The following is a 22,667-nucleotide window of genomic DNA, read 5'->3' as shown; positions in this document are numbered from 1 at the left end:
AAGCGACTTTGTGCTGCGTTCCTTTCTTTGCTAGAGCTACTACACACTCAGCAGCATGTGTTCACTAAGGGCCGGATCCCACACCTGTTGAAATCAGTGGGAGTCTTTCCATCTTAATCACTGGGCTTTGGATCTGGCCCCAATAGGGGATCAGCTTTTCCTGCTCGCGCGCTCTCTCTCTCATTCATTTCACTTAGTGCTTATATGCGCCACACAACATCTGTGCTGGGCAGGATCAGCCTCTTATTGGGGTCTGTCTGCCAGCTCCTGCCGGGAGGTAATGCAATGAGAGCCATGTGTTTTGCAGACAGCAGAAGGGATATCTGTTCTGTTGCTCAGGGAAGCCGGCTAGTAGTGTGTGAGGATACGTTAGGGAACTACGGTGTGGTGTGAGAAGATGACATATTTACGTGAAATGCCTGAAATGCAAATTGAATTTTACGGCTTTATTTCCTCAAGAGGCAGCATCATCGGTTGCAGTGCTATATGAGCCCCAAGATTTCCATCCTGCTGAAGTTCTGGACAGTCGCTTGAGAAATCTTGAATTGTAGCTTCACTCTGGTCATGAGGTCAATGTGTGTAGCCTCACTGTAGGCCTGCAGAGGTTGATGCAAGGAGTCTGAAGAGGATACATCAAAGCCTTTGGAATCCTAGCCTGTTTTGCTTAGTAGTCTCTTTTTGAAGGCTGGTCTCATTAATAAAATGAGAGGAATTTTACCCTAGGTGATTTTCAGTTAACCTCTGGGACCACAACACTGACATGTGGTGTATCAGTTTATATTTTTAGGTCTGTATAGAAATCTTTATGTATGTCAGATACAGGTTGAACCGCTCTAGTCTGGCACATTCTGGTCTGGGAACATCCGTAGTCCAGCATGATTTTAGTTAGCTGGGTGTCCACTTATCATGGGCATGGCCAAGTTTCCTGTGGTCCCATAAGGTTTGTTTACAGCCACCAATCCTGGCTCTCAATATTCTGCGCTGTTATTTAATTCAAATTTACCCTTAAATGTCTTCTCAGAGCCCAATAAACAGTTGAAATGTTGGTAATGCTGCTAGATAATATTGACCTCCCATGGTCTGGCAAATTCCCTGGTTCAGCACTGGTCAGGTCCCGAGGGTGCCGGGCTAGAGAGGTTCAACGTGTACATAGATCCTTATAACCTCGGTTAGATGACAAAGAATCCAAACCAAATGAGTTCAGGCATTTCTACTTCAGATGTTCGACTTGTCTATTATTTCGTCATTAGCATGACATGGTGCCATAAGCTGGCCTCTGTCACTCCAAATGGACGCCTCTTAACAAAAGCGGAAAAGTGAATTGATTTTCCCTCAGTCCTGTAATAAGCATATGTCTTTGAGATCTAGCCTACTCTGACACCTGTAAACCCCATTAAAATTAATGGGTGTGGGTTTCTTCCATGGGCTGATGGGAGTATAGATTATTTTAATGACTCAATTATTTACTTTATTGTGCAAGCAGCTTTAATAATCTTTGGTATCAAAACTGTTCTTGGGGGAAATCATGGCTATTGATATCTTAGGTGGCTTCATTCTCAAATTTACGCTGAAAATCTACTGAAATTTATTTAGTTCCTTAAACTTTAAGACATGCCTCTGAACTGTGTCCTTAGTAATGTGCTGACTGACTTGTTTGCAGGTATCAGACTCACGGGTACAGTTGTGTTGAGATTTGCAGAAGTTAAATTCTCTTCGAATAATAAAATGTATCCTGTACAAATGTACACCATTAGAGGATGATTTATTGAGATTTTTCTGTTAAATCTAGAAATTAGTTTCTGAGTTAAAAAGATGCTAACACAGTGTTGTTAAGGAATTATTTGGTGAGTCTTAGCTGGGTTTTTTCCCCAGAGCTCTCCAGTAATTACATTCCTGATTGTTCAGATCTGAAGATTGACTCATCTAGATTATTAGCAAAATCTAAGGCAAAGGACACTTCACTGTGTTAGTGTTAGTATTTTATTTATTAACTTTTTTACTCAGAAGCCTTTCTGTCCACAAATGACAATAAATAAATGTTGCTTAGAGGTATTGTTTGCATTTCATTGTGAGAGCGAGGAAGGGGATAAAATGAAGTTGTTCAGCTGTTCAGGCCTAATGTTGGAAATATCAAGCAGATGTTCTTTCGTGCTGGCCTGTTAATGAACATTGATTTGTTCTCTTTATCTAGAAACAAGGATGATGGTCTGCATACTGCTGTGGTGGATTCTCAAAGTGCTTACCCTGTCTGCCTTGCTGAAAATGACTCTATCCTTAAATCCAGATGATCCCAACGTTTGCAGTCACTGGGAAAGGTAATGTATAAGCCATGTGTACTTTGTTCAGCAGCCAGCTCATATTTGTACACTGCAAAGGCAGAATTACCATCACCAGAAATCAAATCTGTCATTGCCTCCCATGAACAGACACCAGTCCATGCTGCTGAAGCAACATGCATGAGCACCTGCGTTTGGATTCAGAGCAGGCAAAATAATCAGTGTCAGTGCTCGGCAGGAGGGAAGGTGGTCCCATACAATTTATCTTCTGTCCTGTAGAGGGGCGCTCTCCCTGCTTCATTGTCTAGATGGGCAACTTCCGTCTTCCTCTTCAGCTGCTGGGAACAGATTTCCTGGCAGCGGCTGAGCGCAGTGTTTGGCATTGTTGGACATTAAGTCTTGATCCTTTGTGGATACAACGTGCAGGTTTGTATTGTGTATTCACTTTTTGGTTTCACTTATGGGATTCCCATTGAAAGCCGTGAAAGTTCTGTCCACAAAACCAAGGCAGAACGTGGGACACAGACCTCTAGACAAGAGAGCTCTTTGTTCTAGAGACCTCAGTGGTGAATTGGGGTAATTGTGCTCACGGTACTTCCTTGTTATAGTGAGAGTTTCTGGTCCCATAGCTGGGTCTGTGCAGGTGGGTTCTTGTGTCCCCATTGAGCCCGCTGGCTTTTAGTGGGGCTCCATATGGATGCAGGGGTCCAGTTGCAGAGACCACAGATACTAAAGTTGCTGCACCATTAGGTTTAACTCATGGAGTTTCCAGCCTAGTTACATTATTCCAACACAGGAGTGAATGGGGCCCTAATGATTTTCTGTAGCTCATATAACAGCAAGCATGGATCCTGTAACAAGAGTGACATCATCACAGGACCTAGCCACAGCAGCCACAATATCAGAGTCTCGTACAAATGCACATCCTCTAATGCAGGGGTTCCCAAACTTTTTGACATGGGGACCAGCAAATCTATTCACGAGCTTTCAGAGGCCCGGTAACATTCATTTGCATATTTGCATATTCATAAAGCAAATGACGAATATGCAAATACGTTGCTTTTGGTCCTCCCAAAGCCTCCAGGGCCAGCTTTAGCAAAGCTTTTGATACGGCCACCCACAACATTCTTACCAGCAAGTTAAGGGAATATGGATTGGGAAAATGGACAGTAATCCAATAAAACCCTGCACCACCACATCGTGTATTGAAAAGGGGCTCATTTATTTTCAGAAAGCCGACACCATCTTTGGAATTTTTTATCCATATTCTCATTCCGGATGGTGACTGCACCAGGTTCTCTCCATTCTGACACATGGCAGTGCCTTTAAACCTCACTGTCAGCAGTGGGGATATTTAAAAGGCCCTGCTTTTCCATTTTTATCCAGGATCTGCGTGCGCCCTGAACTGTCCTGCTCCCCGCTGGCTGATTCTCTCTCCCTCCCCCCCCCCCCTCCCCAGCCCTGGGCCAGCCCTGCTGTCCCTGCCAGGCGATTCTCTCCTGGCCAGCCCTGCTTCCGCTGGCTGGTTCCCCAGCCAGCCCTGCGATCTCCCCTAGCCAGCCTCACTGCCCCCACCAGCCGGTCCCCCCCCCCCCCGCGATCTCCCCCAGCCAGCCTCACTGCCCATCGCCAGCCGGTCCCCCCGCGATCTCCCCCGGCCAGCCTCACTGACCCCCGCCAGCCGGTCCCGTTCCCCGCGATCTCCACTGGCCAGCCTCACTGCCCCCCGCCAGCCAGTCCGCCCCCCCCCGATCTCCACTGGACAGCCTCACTGCTCCCGCCCCCCCTGGCCAGCCCTGCTTCCACTGGCCGATTCCCCTCCCTATCTTCCCCTGGCAGCTCCACTCCGACGCTGCTTCCCATATCCAACTCCTCCTCCCCCCTCCACAGCCAGCAATAAGAGCTCATCTGGTAACCCTCACTATCCCTCTGCCGGGAGCCTGAAACATACGGCTGCATCTACCCAGCCCAGCTGAGGGCTTGGGGAACCCAGCGCTGCATGAGCAGCCACGCTTAGGCCCGGTATTATTTTCTTGCGGCCTGGTATTGGGCCGCAGCCCATAGTTTGGGAAACGTTGCTTTAATGTGATCTATGCCATCAAGTGCCAGCAATGCCCCTCTGCCATGTATACAGGCAGTCCCCGGGTTACATGGATCCGACTTACATCGGATCCCTACTTACAAACGGGGTGAGGCAACTCCGCACTAGCTGCACCCCCCCCAGCAGACCAGGGAGATGCGGAGCGGCTTTTCTCAGTAGACATCTCAGCTTGAGAATAAAGGACTGAGGGAAGTGAGGTGTGGGAGAATAGAACTGAGCACTGGAGAAATGTTTGGCTAGAGTTTCCCCTACAATATGTTCCAGTTCCGACTTACATACAAATTCAACTTAAGAACAAGCCTACAGTCCCTATCTTGTACGTAACCCGGGGACTGCCTGTATTGGCCAAACTGGACAGTCTGTACAGCAAAGGATAAATGGACACGAGTTAGACATCAGAAAAGGTAACACACATTAACGTGTAGGGGAACATTTTAGCCAGGACCTGGGCACTCAGTCATGGATTTACAAGTAGCCATTCTTCTACAGAGGAATTTCACCAGCCACTTACAGAGCGAGAGGGCAGAATTGACCTTCATCTGCAAATTTGACCCTGTTTCCCTGGGCTTGAACAAAGACATTTAATGGATGTCACATTATGAAGCCAGCCTTCCCTGAATTTAGAACCTCATTTTTTTTATATCAAAAGCCAAGTACGGAACACTTCCAGCCTACTAAATTAGCCGCATTAGCACCGGTCTTACAATTAGAATCATAGAATTATACAACACTAGAACTGGAAGGGACCTTGCGAGGTCATCGAGTCCAGTCCCCTGCCCTCATGGCTGGACCCAGAACCATCTAGACCAGTGGTTCCCAAACTTTTTGGCATCACGCTCCCCTTTTTGATTTTTGAGAAAACCTTACGCCCCCCCTCCCCCAAAAATAGCAGCAAAACTTGGTGGGATTGATGGGGGGTATGTGTGGCTGGATCGCCTCGTGCCCCCTCCCTGGAGTTTCTTCAGGCCCCCCCCCCAGAGGGGCACGCCCCCCAGTTTGGGAACCCATGATCAAGACCATCCCTGATAGAGGTCTATCATAGCCTCCCTAGAAAACGTATTCCCGTGTTTAACCACCCTGACAGTTTGGAAATTTTTCCTAATGTCCAACCTAAACCTCCCTTGCTGCAATTTAAGCCCATTGCTTCTTGTCCTATCCTCAGAGGTCAAGAAGAACAATTTTTCTCCCTCCTCCTTGTGACACCCATTTAAATACCTGAAAACTGCTATCATGACCCCTCTCAGTCTTCTCCTTTCCAAACTAAACAAGCCCAATTCCTTCAGTCTTCCTTCACAGGTCATGTTCTCTAGACCTTTAATCATTCTCGTTGCTCTTCTCTGGACCTTTTCCAATTTCTCCATACCTTTCTTGAAATGTGGTGCCCAGAACTGGACACAGTATTCTGATTGAGGCCTAATCAGCACAAGAGAAGAGTGGAAGAATGACTTTTCTTGTCTTGCTCACAACACTCCTGTTAATGCATCCCAGGATCAATGTTTGCTTTATTTGCAACAGCGTCACACTGTTGACTCATATTTGGTTTGTGGTCCACTATGACCCCTAGATCTCTTTCTGCAGTACTCCTTCCTAGACAGTCGCTTCCCATTCTGTATGTGTGAAACTGATTGTTCCTTCCTAAGTGGAGCACTTTGCATTTGGTCCTTATTAAACTTCATCCTATTTATATCTCAGACCATTTCTCCAGTTTGTCCAGGTCTTTTTGAATTATAACCCTATCCTCCATGGGTACCAGTTGAGAGGTACCATTCCCCCACCACCTTTTTCTGTTATTAATTCTGGGTTTCTGTTATCGCTGTCCTGCTCATCTGAGGAAGTGGGTTTTGCCCATGAAATCTCCCGATGCTCTGTATATTTTTGTTACTCTATGGTGCCACAGAACTACATGAGAGCACATGCCTACGTAGCACAGTGACATGTATGAAGTTCATTATGATTTGCTTTTGGAGGTCTGGCATGCAGGACAAATGCAGATGGAAAGAGAAGTATGTTCAGGTGCAGAAATGGCATTTTGCAGTCATGGTGCGGGGGGAGAGATGCATTAGGAGCACAGGAATAAAATATTGATTTTGTGTGAAGAAAGTCAGCATCCTAGAGACCCAGTGAAGGAGAAACAAAAATTAAATAGCAAAATTGATCGGTTGTACTGACCAAGACGACATTGTTACTTAAATGTTAATAAATCAACCAAAAAAGATTAAGTTGGTGTAAGGCTAGCTAACAAACAAGATCATAAAATAATAATAAAGATTCCTGAATGTTATTGTTTTACATTAATAATGAGCAATGTTTAAAAAAAAATACCAGACCAAAACCCATCACCAATAACCTCCCTCCTCCAGCAAGTTGTTTTATGGAGAACAAAAATGATTGTCTTGCCCAGGCTAGCTAGCTAGAAGGGAAATATGACAAGTAGATCAGTGTATTAACAGCCCAATCTACTGACTGCAACAGGAGTCAACTCTCCAGGCTAGTATTTTGACATTGTCTGTTATTTAAGAGTGCAGTTCTGAAGCCTTTAACGACATCAGCAGTCCCATTGACCACAGTGGGATTGCTTACATGGTTAAGACCGCTGATTTATTTAAGAGCTTGCTGGATTTGGTTCCTGGTCCTGCAGTGAGTGAAGACAGTGGGTGCAGGGAAGATCCGTGCGGGATCAGGGCTTTAGATCTAGAATCAGGATGTAGGCCAGTGATGGTCAACCTTCAGCCCGAAGGTTTGGGTAGGGGGGTGGGGATACAGAGGCAGGGGTCTGGGTGCACCAGGGTTTCAGATGCAGTGGCTGAGGTTCAGTGGGTGGGGTTTGGGTATGGAGAGCTAGGGGGCTTCTGAATGTACCAGGTGAGGTGAGCCAGGGATTTCTGGGTATGGGAGGTCTGGTTGGGTGAATGGAGGGTGATGCAGCACCTTGTACAGAGACCCTTCCCCCTACAGCTAAGGAGTGATGGGAACAGGAAACAGGGGAAGATATGTGCTTCCTGCAGCTGTGGGTGGTCCAACACAATCCCAGCCACTGCTTGCCAGGGAAAAGGAAGTCCCGTCTTCTCCTGTCTTCCTCCCAGCTGGAAGTAGCCTCTGATCCCAGCTCAGGCTGCGGTGTCCCCGGCCTGGTGGTGATTTTCTCCTCTGCTGGCTGCTCTGGGTGCCTGAAATGATGTATCTGTGTTGCTAGGGAGCGGTATGTGACTGCTCTCGCAGCTTCCCTTTCCTTCTGTGGGGACGCAAAGAAATCTGCATGCGCAGAGACACCGAGTTCCTCCAGGACTGGCAAATACACTTATTCTTAAGATGAAAGCCTTGCAGAAAAAACATACTGAAAACAATAAAAGAACGTAACTGCCTGCTGATGAGCTTACAAGAGATCAACTCCAACAAGGGCTCTGTCAGACCTGCACACCCCATCAAGGAGTCTTTCTGTGGCTACAAGTTTGTAACAGCCGTAGCTCAGACTAGGCACACCCATGAATTGGTTAATCTTTTCTGTATACAACATGGCCTTTAACCTTCTGAATACAAGTAGTCAGCAGACAGTGGTCTTTTTGTTAGGGTATAGCTTCAGAAGGGAGGGTGTTGGCATCACTGGAGGGGAATTTGTGTCCACCACACCTTAGAGATTCCCTGGGCACCATTTGTCCCAAAAGTCCATTCTCGTCTGGCCCCTTTGTTCAGTCTAGTTCTTTGAAGTTCAAAACACTTCCCCTGGTTCACATCTCGTCTCTGCTGCTAGAGAAGTTACATGCAATCCCAGCCCACAATAATACACAACCTTTGCAGTGAGCATACTGGATTCCAAAAATACTTAAACTTAACTCAGGAAGGTTGTTTTAGGGTGCTGCAGAAAATTGCTAGGCATGTCACTTCCACATCAACAGGATTTATGCTTCTAAGTAGGGATGTAAAATCCTGATTAATCAGTTAACCACTTAAAGGTTAGGTTAACCGTACTGGGGCAGCCCTCTGCCTGTGGCAGACACAGGCGGGGGGCTGCTTCTGGGCACCGGTTAACTGGTACCTGGTAAGCATCACCCAGTAAGGATGATGTTTGCTGGATAATCTGTTAACTGGTTACCCGTTCACATCCCTACATCTAAGTCTCTTAAACTCTTGAAAATACCAGCCTCATCTAAATAAATACAAATAATAATAAGACAGTACCCGTAAAGCGGTGGGGAGGGGGAATGATGATTGCTGACATCTTACCAGTGTCTTCGCTTTTTCCAGTTTTTAATCTGCTTACCCAATTTCTGCACATTGCAATCTGTTCAGGTCTTTAAGAGATAATATCACATTCCGTCCAAATCTCAAAACCTTACCATGCCCAGACAGCACTTAACTCATAATTTTATGATCTGCAATTAGTTCCCAGGTTATTTCTGCTACAAATTACATAGGATTAAATTTGCGTAGTTTAAAAATAAACACCCTTGAGACCTTTTATGAATTATCCCTGGTTTGATTGGTGCTCCCAATATTTGTTGAAATAATGATGCTCCTTCATCATAAAAAGAAATGGAAGAATCCCACCATGGTGGTAAAACTCAGCAGCATTAAATGAGCATGTGCTCGCATTAGCATTTTGGTCTACAAACAGTCCTAGTTGGAAGACCTCAGATGTCATTTAAAGACAAGAAGCATTTTTTAGCTCTTTTAAGCCAAACCGTTGTTCTTGATAGTACTCTTTCTAAAACAAAATGTGAGAGTTTTGCTAGTTGTGCTTCCCACCTTTTAAAACACTTAATGCATTTTGGGGGAACTGATCTTCTTGACTCCGAAAAAAAGGATTTTTAAATCAGTCTGAAAAACTTGATTAATTTTCTGTTGTGCCTGGCAGACAATGGTGTGAGCTAGGAGCAGAAACTCTAGGAGGGTTTCTGCTCCTAAGTGAATGTAGGTCCAGAGGGGGAAAATTTCTTGGGACTTTAGATCAGGCCTGTACTTCTCAAGGCTGTTGATTTCGATATTTTTCAGTCTGGAATTAGGTGTGGGAACGTGTCAAGGAAGCTGAGCTTTTTCACGCTCTAAAGAACTGCCTTCTTCTCTCTCTTATTGTCTGTTTCCAGCTATGCCGTGACAGTACAGGAATCTTATGCTCATCCTTTTGATCAGATCTATTATACAAGATGTACTGATATACTGAACTGGTTCAAGTGCACTAGACATCGGTAAGTGCTGTTGCCAAGGTATTTTAATCATCTTTTGCTTTTCATCCCCCTGCATGCTTTCTCTTTTCCTGCACCTTTGTGTTATCTTCCTGATACTGAAGGAAATACAGGCCTCTCCATAACAAAATTCTCAGGATTGATAATATTTCAGATGCCTGTGCACTGAGAAATCCAGAGATAAGGCAATCTAAGAAGCCAGAGGGACAGTGACTCTATCCTGAACTTTGATCCAGTAACGAAAATGGCTTGCAATGTATCAGAGTCTTTCTTTCCCTTTTAGGCTGTGAGTCTGAATGTGGGTCAGGTTGAAGATGACCAGAAATTGGGACCAAGCTACAAAGTTTGAATCCAAATCTGAATCTGAACTTCCCATAACTCTGGAGTTTGGGGCCTGTCTCCATCTCTAGCAGAGCGTGAAAGTTGTTGCCATCTGATCAAATTCCCCTTGATGGTGGGAAGTCAGCTGCTGGCCTCCGCTTGGCTCCCAATGAAAGCTATTCAAATAAATACCCAGCACAGTTGATCTTTTTGGGGTCTCTTCCTGACAGCAGCTACTAATTGGTCTCAATTCCCATTGACTCCTGACAACTGAGGGCACGCAACACCTTATCGGTTTGGAACTCCCTTTCGTTTGTGTCTGGTACCCAGCACTGGGCACCGATGTTTAACTGGTCATGCCAAGACTATTGTTGGGATTGGAGCATAGCAGAGTAGGTGGGATTGACTTGTCTAACAGAACAGAAAAAACTCAGGAGTGTGGCTTTTTTGCACAAGAAGTTACAGAAAGGGAAAGCTGCCTTACGGTGCTCTCATGATTGCAGTGTTGTGCCATCATGGGAGGGACCGAAGTCTGGAAATAATTACTTAGTGGAGACAATTCACTCTGGGGGTTAATTTCCCCATTTCCTTTAACAAGAGCTTAGGGAAACAGCTTGCCTTGCAGTAGTTCCGTGCATAGCATGCTGAGAATGTAGCCTCCATAGAAGATTCTGTTGATCCCATTGCTGCTAGCTGACCTTGCTGAAACACAGAGAAGAATGGCTATTCCTGAAGACACTGCTGGCTCTCTCTTCAGTTCTCAGATAGCAACACCAAGAAGGGCCATGTAGGCTGATAGTCACGAATAATGTGTTTATAATACATGTTATATTGCAAGTTTCAAAATACATATTGATTTTTTTATCGTGTTTTTTTAATATCAAAAGCCTTCATGCATTTTAAAGTAATTATTGAATGCTCTCCTTGCTATAATTTAACACAAATATAATTCTAACAGTAAGAATTGATTTCCAATACTGTCAAATGGCTTTCTGTCTTGCAATTTAGAATAAGTTATAAAACAGCCTATCGAAGAGGACTAAGAACAATGTATCGGCGAAGATCTCAGTGCTGCCCTGGATATTATGAAAGTGGAGACTTCTGCATACGTACGTATACAGTTTTGATTCATACATTGCTATTAAAAATTATTTTCACCCAGAAGGTGTGAAAAAATCAAAGATGCTAATACAGTAGTGTCAGGTCTGTTCCCCACTTGGGCACTGCGAGTGCAGAAGGCGGAGTCCTGTAAACGACCTTAAATACCTTGCCTCCATAGGCTCTGCTTACAAAAAAGCTCCAACAACAATGACAACAAACAAAATATCCCCCTCCCCCAAAAACCTCACCAGAGTCACGGATGCACTGACTCTGGAAGATAAGCTGCCACTATCAAGTGATTTAAACCCTGAAAAACCAGGAAGAAACATTTGAATTTCCTCCCCAGGGTATCCCAAGCTCTTTTGCCACAAGAGATCTTGAAAAACTAAACAAAAAGCACAGAAGAAAAACTGTCTCTCTGATAGCTGTTCTCTCAGGCTAGGTGCGCACGCGCACACCCCTCCACCCCATCACCCCCACTCCTGTTGCCTTCCAGGACGCAAGAATCAAATCATCGCCTTAAGAAGGGGATTTTTAACAAAAGCAAAAAGCTATACTTGATAAAGGATACCTGGTTGCTAGGTGTTACAGAGCAACTAAGAAAAGAACAGCTGTCTTTGGGCTGTAGCTATACATGGTGAGTGGAGAAGGGAAAGCACATGGAATTCAAACAGAGAAGTTTAACCGAAGAACCAAAACACAGAAAAATACCCTGATGGTGACTAAATACACATTTCCCCCTTATTTATTAACAATCCTTTCCTCGTCCAGTCTGCTTCTATGCCGTGAATTCCTTGGAGGCCTGGTTGTCCTGATTATTCCATATTGCACCCAGCAGCCCTTAACTTAGGACTCTCACAAAGGAAGAGCAGCTAGGTTTCGATTTATAATTCAGATTTCAGTACCGTATCCCATGGGTGGTTCTGGGTCCCTGGCTGCCAACATCCTTAGCTACCTGAATTTAACCCTTTAGACACCAAGTGCTGGCCAGCATTCCTCCTATCCATCACAAATAGTAATCAATAAAATTAAGGGCTGCTTTCAAAGCTACCGAACATCCACCATTCTCCTAGCTTCAGTTAGAATTATGGGTGCTCCACATCTCTGAAGGTCAGATGTTTACAGTCTTAGGCCCTGATTCAGGAAATCCATTCTGATTCAAGACCAGGAACAGCCTGAGGCGGGCTGCGGCAGCTGGCACCTCAGGCAGAACGCACGATTGGCGCCCCCGCCTGCACAGCCGTCAATAGGGTGACATCATCATTGGGCGCCGTTGAAGGCGGCGCCCGAGGCGATGGCCGAGTCAGCCTGTAGCCACAGGCCGCCCCTATTCAAGGCAGTATTTCAGCCCACGTTTAACTTTAAGCACATGCCTAAATCCCAGATAGTTTGCATTATTTTGAAGTGCCAGATGTTGCCATGTTTCTTGAAAAAGGAGTAATATTCTGAGTCTCCAACCAAAAAATATGTGTATTCTTCCAGTGTAACATTTTCCTACCTGGTTCATTCTCGTTCTAATGTGCCAAGCCCACACTGGCTTTGTTGATATTCAGTTTCAAGAGCTACTTCCACTCTAAAGATCAGGCTCCTCACTGATCCTTAACTGCAGTCATCCCAGAATCCAGCAAAGGGATTTTCCCTCTTGTTCTAGGAGAGTGACTACAGCCATCCTCACCCATATGCAGAATATGCAGCTGTGTGGGGCACCTGAAAATTTGGGGCACCGCTGGGTCTTAACGTCCACCCACCTGCCTCTGCCTGTCCCTCTTCTGTAGCTCTGCCTTTTCCAGACAGTATCCAGTTCCCTTACAAGTGACTCAGCCTGCCAGACCTCTTAGCAGAAGACGGATCCTGTGAAAGAGCCATTCAAGTGGTGATGAAACCATTTCAGAGGATTTGCCCAACCCTGATATATATGGTCCGTTTCTGAATTTACGGTGCTGGTTGATAGAACCTTTGTTTAAAATTTGTTTCAAAAATATTTCATTAGTGTGTTGCCGAAGATTAAAATCACAGCTCTAAAAAAATCATTCCCCCCCAACCCAGCTGCCATTGGGCATAGAGGCACCAGTTTAATAGTACTGCATAGGGCCCCATAATTCTTAAAGATGGCCCTGAGAATGACTTACGTGGACCAGAGTGTGGCTTTGTTTTCACTACTAAAATGCTACATTAAAAAAAATCTCAGCATAACTAATGCACATGAATGTATGTGAGCTATCCTGAGGTAAAAATACAATAAAGACCAGGCATATCATTTTTACCAGGTGGTATTCAGCTCTATCACCCTTCCAGGGATTGACCTCAGTGAGTTTAACTCACATTAATGTTGACCTCACATTAAAACTAAAGAGCCTGAGCTTCACTATGTTATACCAAGAGATAGCTCACGCCCCTTTATGTACATTGGTTTCCTCAAGGTGCAAGTTTTTCTTCACGCAGAGTACAGTCAATCTGTGGAACTCCTTACCAAAGGATATTGTGAAGACCAGGACTTTAACAGTGTTCAATAAAGACCTAGATAAATTCATGGAGGTAAGGTCCATCAATACTTATTAGCCAGAATATGTAGGAATAGTGTCTCTAGCATCTGTCAGAGGCTGGAAATGGCTGACAGGAGAGGGATCACTTGATGATGACCTGTTCTTTTCACTACCTATGGGGCAGCTGGCTTTGGCCACTGTTGGAATACAGGATACTGAGCTAGATGGACCTTGGTCTGACCCCGTATGGCCATTCTTATGCTCTTATTTTCTTATGCTCACCCTTTTCAGCGCTGAAGACTACTTAGGTCAGGTCTACCCTAGGGGATAAGTCTGAATCAAGATACGCAACTCCAGCTGTGTTAATTGCATTGCTGGAATCAATGTAACTTAAGCTGAACTTTGGTGCTGCCCTCACAGCGGGAGAAATGCTCCCGTGGACTTCCCTTACTCCTTGTGAGGAGTAGAAGTACGGACTCAACTGGGGGGGGGGGTGCCCTGAGCTTTCAATTTAGTGGGTCCTTAATTGACCCACTAAATCGAATGCCACAAGCTCAGTCTCTGGAGCATCGATCCACAGGTAAATATAGACGTGGTCTTAGTTTTTTTTAGCCATTCTGCCTCTTTGTATTGTTTTTGTTTGTTTGTTTTTAAGTGGTGATTGCTACTATGGGGCTGTCCTTAAGATTTATGAGACCCTGTGCACTGGGCCATGACTTTCCTAGAGATTATACAGTGTCCTGCTGCCTCTCCTGGCACAACCCCCAGGAAAAGATCGGGTCATTGAGAGATTTACCTCATGAAACTGCCTTCCCATGCTGCCTTAATGAGAGGAAGGGAACAGTTTGGAGACTGGGCCTCCAAGCTGCCCAGAACCTGGGGTCCCCCTGAGGAAAAGGAACTCCAGCCCCAGCAGAGGAATAGCTCCGCCGCATTGCTTCACTCAGTCTTTAAAATCTATTTCATTAGCATTAGTGGGAGTCGATAGCATGTGGCAAGGGGAGACTATATCCCGCAGTGTGTATGATGATCAAAAGAAAGTTTGATTAAAAAACAGTGTGTAGATTAAAGGCTAATTGGGTCTTCTTTCATTAATAGCAGCCTTTATTTCTTGCAAAAGTTAAATAGCTTTGTAATTAACAATGACATGCTTAGTCTGGTGCAGGGTGAGTTTAACACTATTCCTGGATCTTTCTTGGATTGAAAGCAGGAAAGAAGGTTTGTTGTTGCTGTTGTTGTTGTTTTTTGATCCTTTCTCCCTCTCGTTGATTGTCCCTTTAAAGAGGATTGTCAGATGTATATAATATTTCTCGCCTGTTGTGTGGGTATTTCCAGTATGAATTAGCACTGATATAATGTAGCCTGCCTACTGCTAACTACGCATGTAATCCAGAGATGTTTGGCTCTGCCTTTCGTTCCATGGTGCCTTCTTCACCCTTCTCATGTCAGTGATGAAGATGCATTGCAAAGTGCAGATAGGTCAGGCGTCAAATATTTTTCTTTTTTGCACTGTCAATCTGCTCAATCCTGCATTGTTTAGTTGGAGTGAGATCATTTAGGGTGCATCCACACAGCACCCTAATCTTGAAATAAGTTACAGAATTCGTGCTACGCAAATTGCGTATCTTATCTCAAATCTATTTTGAAATCGCTTATTTTGAGATTTGGTGCATCTACACAGCACCAAATTTCCAAATAACATGCTATTTTGAGCCATCCCTTATCGCTCATGCAACGAGGTTTACCGGGATGACAAAATAGCATGCCTGTCATTTCGAAAAATATTTCGAAATAACGGGCGGCTTGTGTAAACGTGGGGTAGTTATTTCAGGATATCCAGAAATAGCCGTGCAGTGTAGACGTACTCTTAAGGACAGGGGCCAGTCTTTTTACATTCCTACAAAGTGCATAGAACAGTTGGGAGTGCCGCGTAACACAAATCACTAATTCAGTGCCCTCTCTCCGTGAGGGGAACAGCTGTCAGTTTAAGTTCTGATCTTTAGCTTCTTGAAGTCCCCAGCCAAACTGCCTACAGTAAGAGTGGGAGCAGGCCTCTGTGGCTGGGATCATTTTGTTTCTAGTGAGGAATTTGTGATACAATAAATTGAAGGATTGATGTTGTTGCTAAGAAGTCGGATGAATGTTGGCGGCTGTTGTGTGACATTCCTTCTCATAATGCTCTGGCAGAGTCGCTTGGTTACAACTTATCCCACCCCTCACTAGTTCAATACTGGTAATTTTTCAACCGAGTGTGCGATTGGGCTGAAAAGAGCGTTGCTTTTCCATTATGGTGGAGTGTTCCCGAGGAAGTACATTGAGCCCATCAATCTCATTTTATTGGTGACTTAAGATGGATGTGACTGCGTGTCCAGAGGTGAGAGGGGTGAGTGAATTAACCTACCCCAGCATCTCACCACATAGCTTTGGGAATTTAACTTTGAGGGAGGAGTTTGTCTTTGTGGCAGGTTCTTTTATCGCCTCACGAGGCAAGATTTAAAATAAAGCCAAGCCAATCAAACATGAGAAGTGCACCCTTTCCTCTCCTCCCCCCAACCAATGCTGTCTTAGAAATAGTCCCTACCCACCTGGTAGCTGCGCAAAATGATTTCCCCCTCTCTGCATATATTTATACATGACAAAGCTTTCCAATGAGCTGCCTCTGAAAACAAACTGCATCCTCCGGGTAGTAGATCAGAGCAACTATGATATAGGGCACTTTGTTTGCTAAGGTAAGCTTTTGGCAAAGCAAGTGCATAAACTACAGAAAATCCTTGTTTTAAAACGACGTCAAAGGTTCAAATGCCCTTCGAGGCATTCAGAAAGGATTTTTAAATTGTACCAACTAGATTAGCATCTGTGGGAGATAAAGCCGCTTTGAATGCTTCCTTGCCGCTTTCAAAAAGAAGGTTACGTGGCCCTTTTGTTGTTTTGCCCTTTAAGCAGAGTGTAATTGAGGATTTCCCTTTAAAAAGTGTGTCAGGTGGAAAGAGCCCTTAATTCACCAAATGGACAGCTTTTTGTCTAGGAGGCCAATGCTTTCTTCAAACTGTCCCTTTTAATCTTTTCTCGCAGATCAGATTTATAGAAAGCATCCACAAGGAAAGTTTGTCCTAGGTAGTGCAAGGGGCAAAGATCCAGGCGTTAGAATATGTCAGAGGAAGTCAGAAAAGAGTACATTCTCACATCTACCCCAACCCTTGTTTATTGATTTTTTTTTAATTTTTTTTTTTTTAAGCAGGAAAAAAATTCCAAAGACAAGAGGATGGCAATTTGCTTTTTTGTCGCATTTTGCGTCATGGAGTATTTTAATAACCAGTTTTTAATTTTCAAGGCTAGCATTCTGTTTTCACTCATTTTCTAATACAGAGCTCTGTCCAGCACAAGGGAGCTCAGAGATTGGTTAAAGGCAAATGGAGCTCTCTAGGTCATTGGTTCAACCCTGCCCAATGGTCCGTTGAGCCTGAAATTGGTTGTGTTTTTGGTAGTGCTCTCTGGGCTGAACGCAGATGAGCAACTCTTTGACTTACAAAAATCTTGCCAGTGTTGTTACTGATTGGTCCCCTAGCTATCAGTCCTTACAGAGAAACTGTGGATTTCACTGGTGGAATCTCAACTCGGCCAGCCATAGTGGTGCTCCGTCAAGGTCAGTCTAGGCACAGGATGGCCATTGTGACCCTGCCCGTTCTGACAATAAACAAAGGATTTCATCCAGCCAGCTTAAATCATGACCTTTGACAGCAGGAATGAGGGCTTGTAGCTGCACTGATCCAGTCTAGGGGCAGCCTGAGATTCACCCCTCTGCCTGGTTGGGTGAGGAAGTCGGCAAACCTCTTAAACCCAATGGAACTCGTTTCTGGTTGCATAATGCTTATGCCTGCAGTTACAATTCTTCTGAAGCTGTCTTGTTCCTAGTCCTGCTTCTACCCAGTCTGTTCCAGCCCTGCTTCCCTAGTGGAGTCCAGGCTTAGGTTTCTCACCCTGGATCAGACTCTTTGGCTGTGACCTGTGGATTTAGTTTCTTGCTCCTGCTCAGACCACTAGACATGATTCCTGTTCTAGCTACTGAGTCTCACCATGCATGTCTGGGTTCCCGACTGTTATTACAATAATAAGATAAGGTGGCATTCTGCACAAATGATTTTTGGAAACTGATTTTCATCATGAGTTTTAAATAGTATTCTCCATGTCTAATATTTTAAATGGCACCAGTGACAAATGCAGTGTAGAGATGTAATTGTATAACCCTTTAAATGGTTAATTGGTAAGCATGAGCTTATCGGTTTCTGTAGCGGTTACGTGCTGGCTCCCAGTGCCACTGCTGGGGAGCCGACTACCACTCTGCACTGGTGGCTCTGTATCAGAGGTAGCAGTGTGGGGTGGCAGCCGGCTCCCTGGGAGCTGGTATGTAGTGGGAGCTGGCTTAAAAGCTGGCTCCCGGCATGCATTGGCTACCATCCCCGTGTTGCTGCCTCTCAATCAGAGGCAGCAGTGTGGAGTGGCAGCTGGCTCCCTGTGAGCCAGTATGCAGTGGAAGCTGGCTTAAAAGCTGGCTCCCAGCATGCATCGACTCCCAGGGAGCTGGCTGCCATCCCGAGCTGCTGCCTCTGAATCAGAGGCTGCTGGGGAGCCATGACCTTCCCAGGGACCCAGGTGTGCTACAGGCTCTGCTGTATAAGCTTTATGCTGCAGAGCCCGCAGTGTGGAACCATGTAACTGCTAATATTTTCAGTGGTTACATGGTTACTTAATGAACCGCTTTTTAACATCCCTATTGCCGTGTATAATTTGGATTCTACTAGTATGACAATTCATACCGTAGCATTTTACTGGGCTTATATATATATGGTGTCATTTTATTTTAAAAATTTCTGTGAAAAGATTGCTTTATTGGAGTCACACTGTCTGATTGTTAAACAGCTGTGCAGCAGACATAACAATTCCAAAGCTTCCTGCCATCTGGATGAATTACAATGCTTGCAGGTTGATGCATATGATGCAACAAGACACCAGCACAGCAGTCAAGGGTACTTATGATGAAAAGAAAAATAATAGCGTCTGTGATCAGTGCAAAAGTCAGACAGTCGAGGAAAACACTGAATCAGCAGTTTTTAACTTCTGAATATTCATAGTGGTTCTTTGTATCATGTCAGAAGATTTGTTGACACCCCCCCCCACAGACACAGCTCATGGATCTTAAAAGAAATGTTGGCTTGTGATTTTAAATTTCTCTTGGCTAGCAGTCCTGTTACTTACAGTGTATTTTCTAAGTCTTAGCAGGTTTAAAACAATTTTTTTAATCTTTGCAGAAACATTAATTAATGCCAGCCTTAATGCTTTTTATAAGAACCTTCCAAAAATACATTATTCAGCCGTCCAGCCTGCAGTGCATCAATAATGCAACATAAATAAAGGGAGATGATACAACAATGCATGGACACTTTATAGCGGAGAACCTACATGTTCTTTCTCTCGCTCTGATTTTATAGATGTGTGTGTTTCTGTTTGTAAGCACATGCATGCTCACAGAGAAAAATGGGGCAGAAGGCATTGTTCGTGTGGCCTGAGGAACGAGGGGATTGAAGTGATGATGGGAAATGTTCTCCGCTCCATTTGTTTGAAATGCCTCCTTTCGTGCCCGTTGCAGGCATGTAACTTCACACGGGTTCTCCTGTCCTGAGTAACAAGGGATACACAAGAACTGCCCCGCCCCCAGCGTGCCTAGCTATGCACACCATCAGGGCAGCGTTCTTAGTTCCTGTCCCGGCTGAGCCTTTCCTCCAAAGGACTGGCTCCGCAGCTGAGCCCCTCCTTAGCTGAGCCCTGGTCCCTGAGGGTTGTACCTCCCCCACCTCCCGCTCTGGGTGCTAAGGGTGCTCAGACAGCCTTCTTGCCCCTTTCAGCTCTCGCTGGCTTCAGGCTGCCCTTCGTATCTCCCAGCACTCCTGGTTCTAGATCACATGCTCCCATCCTGCAGACCCCTGTGCTTGTTCATTCACCGTGGGAGGGGCCTTGAGCAGGGGAGACTAAGCCCCAGCCATGTGAAGGGGCCAGTGTATCCTTTTGATTCAGACAAGGTAGAGGGCAACAGTCACTGGGCGAGCATGTGCCGCTGCGGCGCCTCCTACTGGTCACTAAGGGAATCAGCGCTCCTGCCCCAGAGTGCCCTCTGCTGGTCTGTGTCCCAGCCTCTGGGGCAGGTCTTCTATTGGTTCAGCCACATGTCCCTTCCTTCCCACGGTGCCCTTTCTCCTAGTACTGGCCTGTGTTGGTGCCCCTGCATTCTGGGGCCCTTCCCTCCCAGGGAACCCCTAATTCCTACACCTAGTGACCCACTGCCGGTAGTCACCTAGCCCCTGCCTCAGGGACAAACTGCAGTTTGACATGGCCACTCGTCATTGGCAAGGGGGAGTGGGCCTGCTGCCTTTGCCTACCCTGGATGTCTCTCTGCAGCCCTAGTTCACCTTGGGCCTTGCCTCAGGCACTGCAGCCTGGGAGTGAGGTCAGGTCAGAGCTCCCCAGCCCTGCTTGCCTTTCCCCAGCCTCTAGCTTCCCTGGCAGCCAGGTCCCTCCTGTCTGTTCTCCTCCACTCCAGGAGCCTTTATTTATGCAGCCCCAGCTGGGCCCTAGTTGGCTGTATCTGCCTCAGCTGTGGGCTCCACTCTTTCAGGGCTGGGTTTTAACCCTTATAGGGCCAGTGTGGGGCAGACACCCCGTCACAGCATCTATTCAAGTAAAGCAGTGTGTGCAGACTCTATTGGTGCAGATGGGACAGGCATGATTCTCGTCTCCTGACACCAGTGTAAATCGGGAGTCACTCCCTTGAGGTCAGTGGAGCTACACTAATGTAAATGAGAGGATAACAAGGGCCCAACAAGGGAAGGTGGGGTGGAAGAGGTAGGCTGGCAAAAGGAGAGATAGGACACTTCATGGCTGTGAAATAGAGAGGCGTGGAGGAGAAGAATGTAACAGCAGAAGGGACGGGGTAGGGGAGGCTATAGAAAGTCTCAAAGTGGGTGAATAAATATTTAAAGAGAAACGAAGACACCCTAGTTATGTGGGGAAAGGATATAGAATCACTTGCAATTTCTACAGCGTAACAAGAAACACTTTTGCAGATGCTCCAGGCTGCAGTCTGGAAATATAACAACCGAGAAGGACACAACAGGCAGGATCAAGGTTCACAATGCTCAGGTGTATTTGTGTTAGCACCGCTCCAGTACAGGAGGGCTTGTGGGAAGCAAACATGAAAGGGTCACAGATACAGTCAGACGTGAATTCCCTCTCAAAGTCAAATAGCCAAGGATATATTCCTTCAACTAAGTTGCTTAGTTCTAGCTAGCCCTTTTAAAATAGAGAGTTCCCAATGACACGCTGGTGGAAATCAGCCTCGTTCCAGCAAAGTCAGTGGAGTCTGTGTATTGCCTTTGAGTTTTTAAATAGCCTTCTCTACAGCTACGCTTCTGCTGTAATATCTCTCTGCTCCCCACCTCCTCCTTTAGTCTTCTCCCACCCTCTTCTCCCTTTGTCTTCACTGCTCTAGGGCAGTGTTATGCCAGTTGTGCTCTAGCAAAGGATCCATACTGAATAAGGCCCTGGATTATAATGCATGCCTGGTGGTGATTGAGAAATCATCGTAAGGGAGAATTGCCTCCTATGCAATCAATTCAGGTTTATTGTGGGCTTGTCAAGTAACTGACTTCATCCAGCCTCTGTTCGTTCCCGTTTTTTGCTATCCTGGCATGAGTAATGGTTGTACAGTGAAACCTTTGTTAACCGGCACTCATGGAGAATGGGGGTTGCTGGTTAATTGAACATGCTGGATAACCAAGCTTATTGCTCTGTCCCTGCCCCCTAGTGGCGGATCCAGCTCCCAGCAGCGTGAGGCAGATTGAGGAGGGAGGAGGCAGCTGTGATGACATCAGCCAGCAGTGCCAGCTGTCAGAAGCCCCATGCTGGCTGGACAGGCGGGAGTCAGATGCACGCACTTGAAGATGCAGCGATATTGTGGCTGGGGGTAACACCAGTTAACAAAGTTTTCCAGTTCATAAGAGCCTGGAAAACAAAGCTCTTGGTGCATAGAAATTGCAAGGTACAGGGCTGGCTCTGGCAGCCACAGCTGCTGTTGTGTATGTGGCTTGTGGGACTGGCACTCTGCTAGGGAAGTATGCAGCAGGTTCTTCCTCCAGCATCACTGTGGTGCCATCAACTGCTGCGCAAGGCCACGGTTCTAACCACAGCCTGCGTGTTGCACTCTTAGGCCTTGATTTCTCAGTTCATATCCATGCTGATAAGTACCTACTCACAGGAGAAGTTGCATGAGGGAAGTGAGTATAAAGTGCCAGGATTCTGGCTGTCCCTACGTGTACAAGCTCCCTTGCATCCCTGCCTCCTTGCACACATATGTGTGAGACACTCACTGTCAGTGGGCATGGGGAAACTCCAGAAGATAGTGCACCTTTTCACACACCCCCTGAAAGAATCGTGAACGTGACTAGTAGTCTGAGAGAGTGGAGACTTCTTGAAATCGATAAGGTTGAAAAAGAAAAGGACGTGTAAAACGAAATATGCATTTAAGATTACAGTTTTCTTAACCATCCCTTTCCATCCCACTCTCTAATAGAATTATTTTCCTTTGCTCTGATATAGTTTGAAAGCATGGAGGTCAGGAGGAGACAAATAGGAACTAAATCAAGATAACCTTTAAAAAGGGCTCCTAGTGCACATGTAAAATCTGAGCTAGCATCTTTTTCACTTTCTCCTATTGTAGTCTGCGACCCTCCCAACTGGTCCCTTGTTCTTTGTCATACTGTTGCCCCCCTGATGTTTAGCGCTATCAGAAGAAGGGTGACAAATCTCAAACCGATTCTCCTGTGAACTGAGAAAAAGAGCTACTTGTAACCTGAGTCGTCTTTTTTTTTTCCATACCATTTTTGGCGGCCTTACACCTTTAAAACTCAAACTGAAAATGAATCAATATGGCTACAAGGACGTTTGCCAAGCATAAACCAGAGAATAAAAGTGCTATACAACAGGGTCATCAGTAGGCTCCTAAGTGAAATTTGTCATGTTTACTTTGTAGCTCAGTTGTTCTAGTAGCAACAGAGATCATTCAGAAAGTTAGTGTGGCACAATCTTTTCAGTCATTTCCCAAGATAATGAATTTAACTACCTATGTACACCACTCTCCACTTCCACCTTAAATGGT

The 22,667-nt window shown here is 45.5% G+C and overlaps 1 protein-coding gene across 1 annotated transcript in view; it reads left to right on the top strand.

Moving 5' to 3' along the window:
• The window catches only part of MEGF11 (multiple EGF like domains 11), a 479,353-nt gene that overhangs the window by 136,987 nt on the left and 319,699 nt on the right, over positions 1-22,667 (top strand). Inside the window, exons 3-5 of the mRNA XM_075896878.2 lie at positions 2,192-2,315; positions 9,459-9,560; positions 10,887-10,987. Of these exons, the coding sequence (XP_075752993.2) occupies positions 2,200-2,315; positions 9,459-9,560; positions 10,887-10,987 (319 nt within the window). The 5' untranslated portion in view covers positions 2,192-2,199. The remainder of the gene's footprint in view (positions 1-2,191; positions 2,316-9,458; positions 9,561-10,886; positions 10,988-22,667) is intronic.

Source organism: Pelodiscus sinensis, chromosome 14 (genome assembly GCF_052426305.1).
Source record: "Pelodiscus sinensis isolate ZL-2025 chromosome 14, ASM5242630v1, whole genome shotgun sequence".
NCBI lineage: Eukaryota > Metazoa > Chordata > Testudines > Trionychidae > Pelodiscus > Pelodiscus sinensis.
Note: the sequence above shows the minus strand (reverse complement) of the source record. Positions and strands in the feature narration are given on the sequence as shown.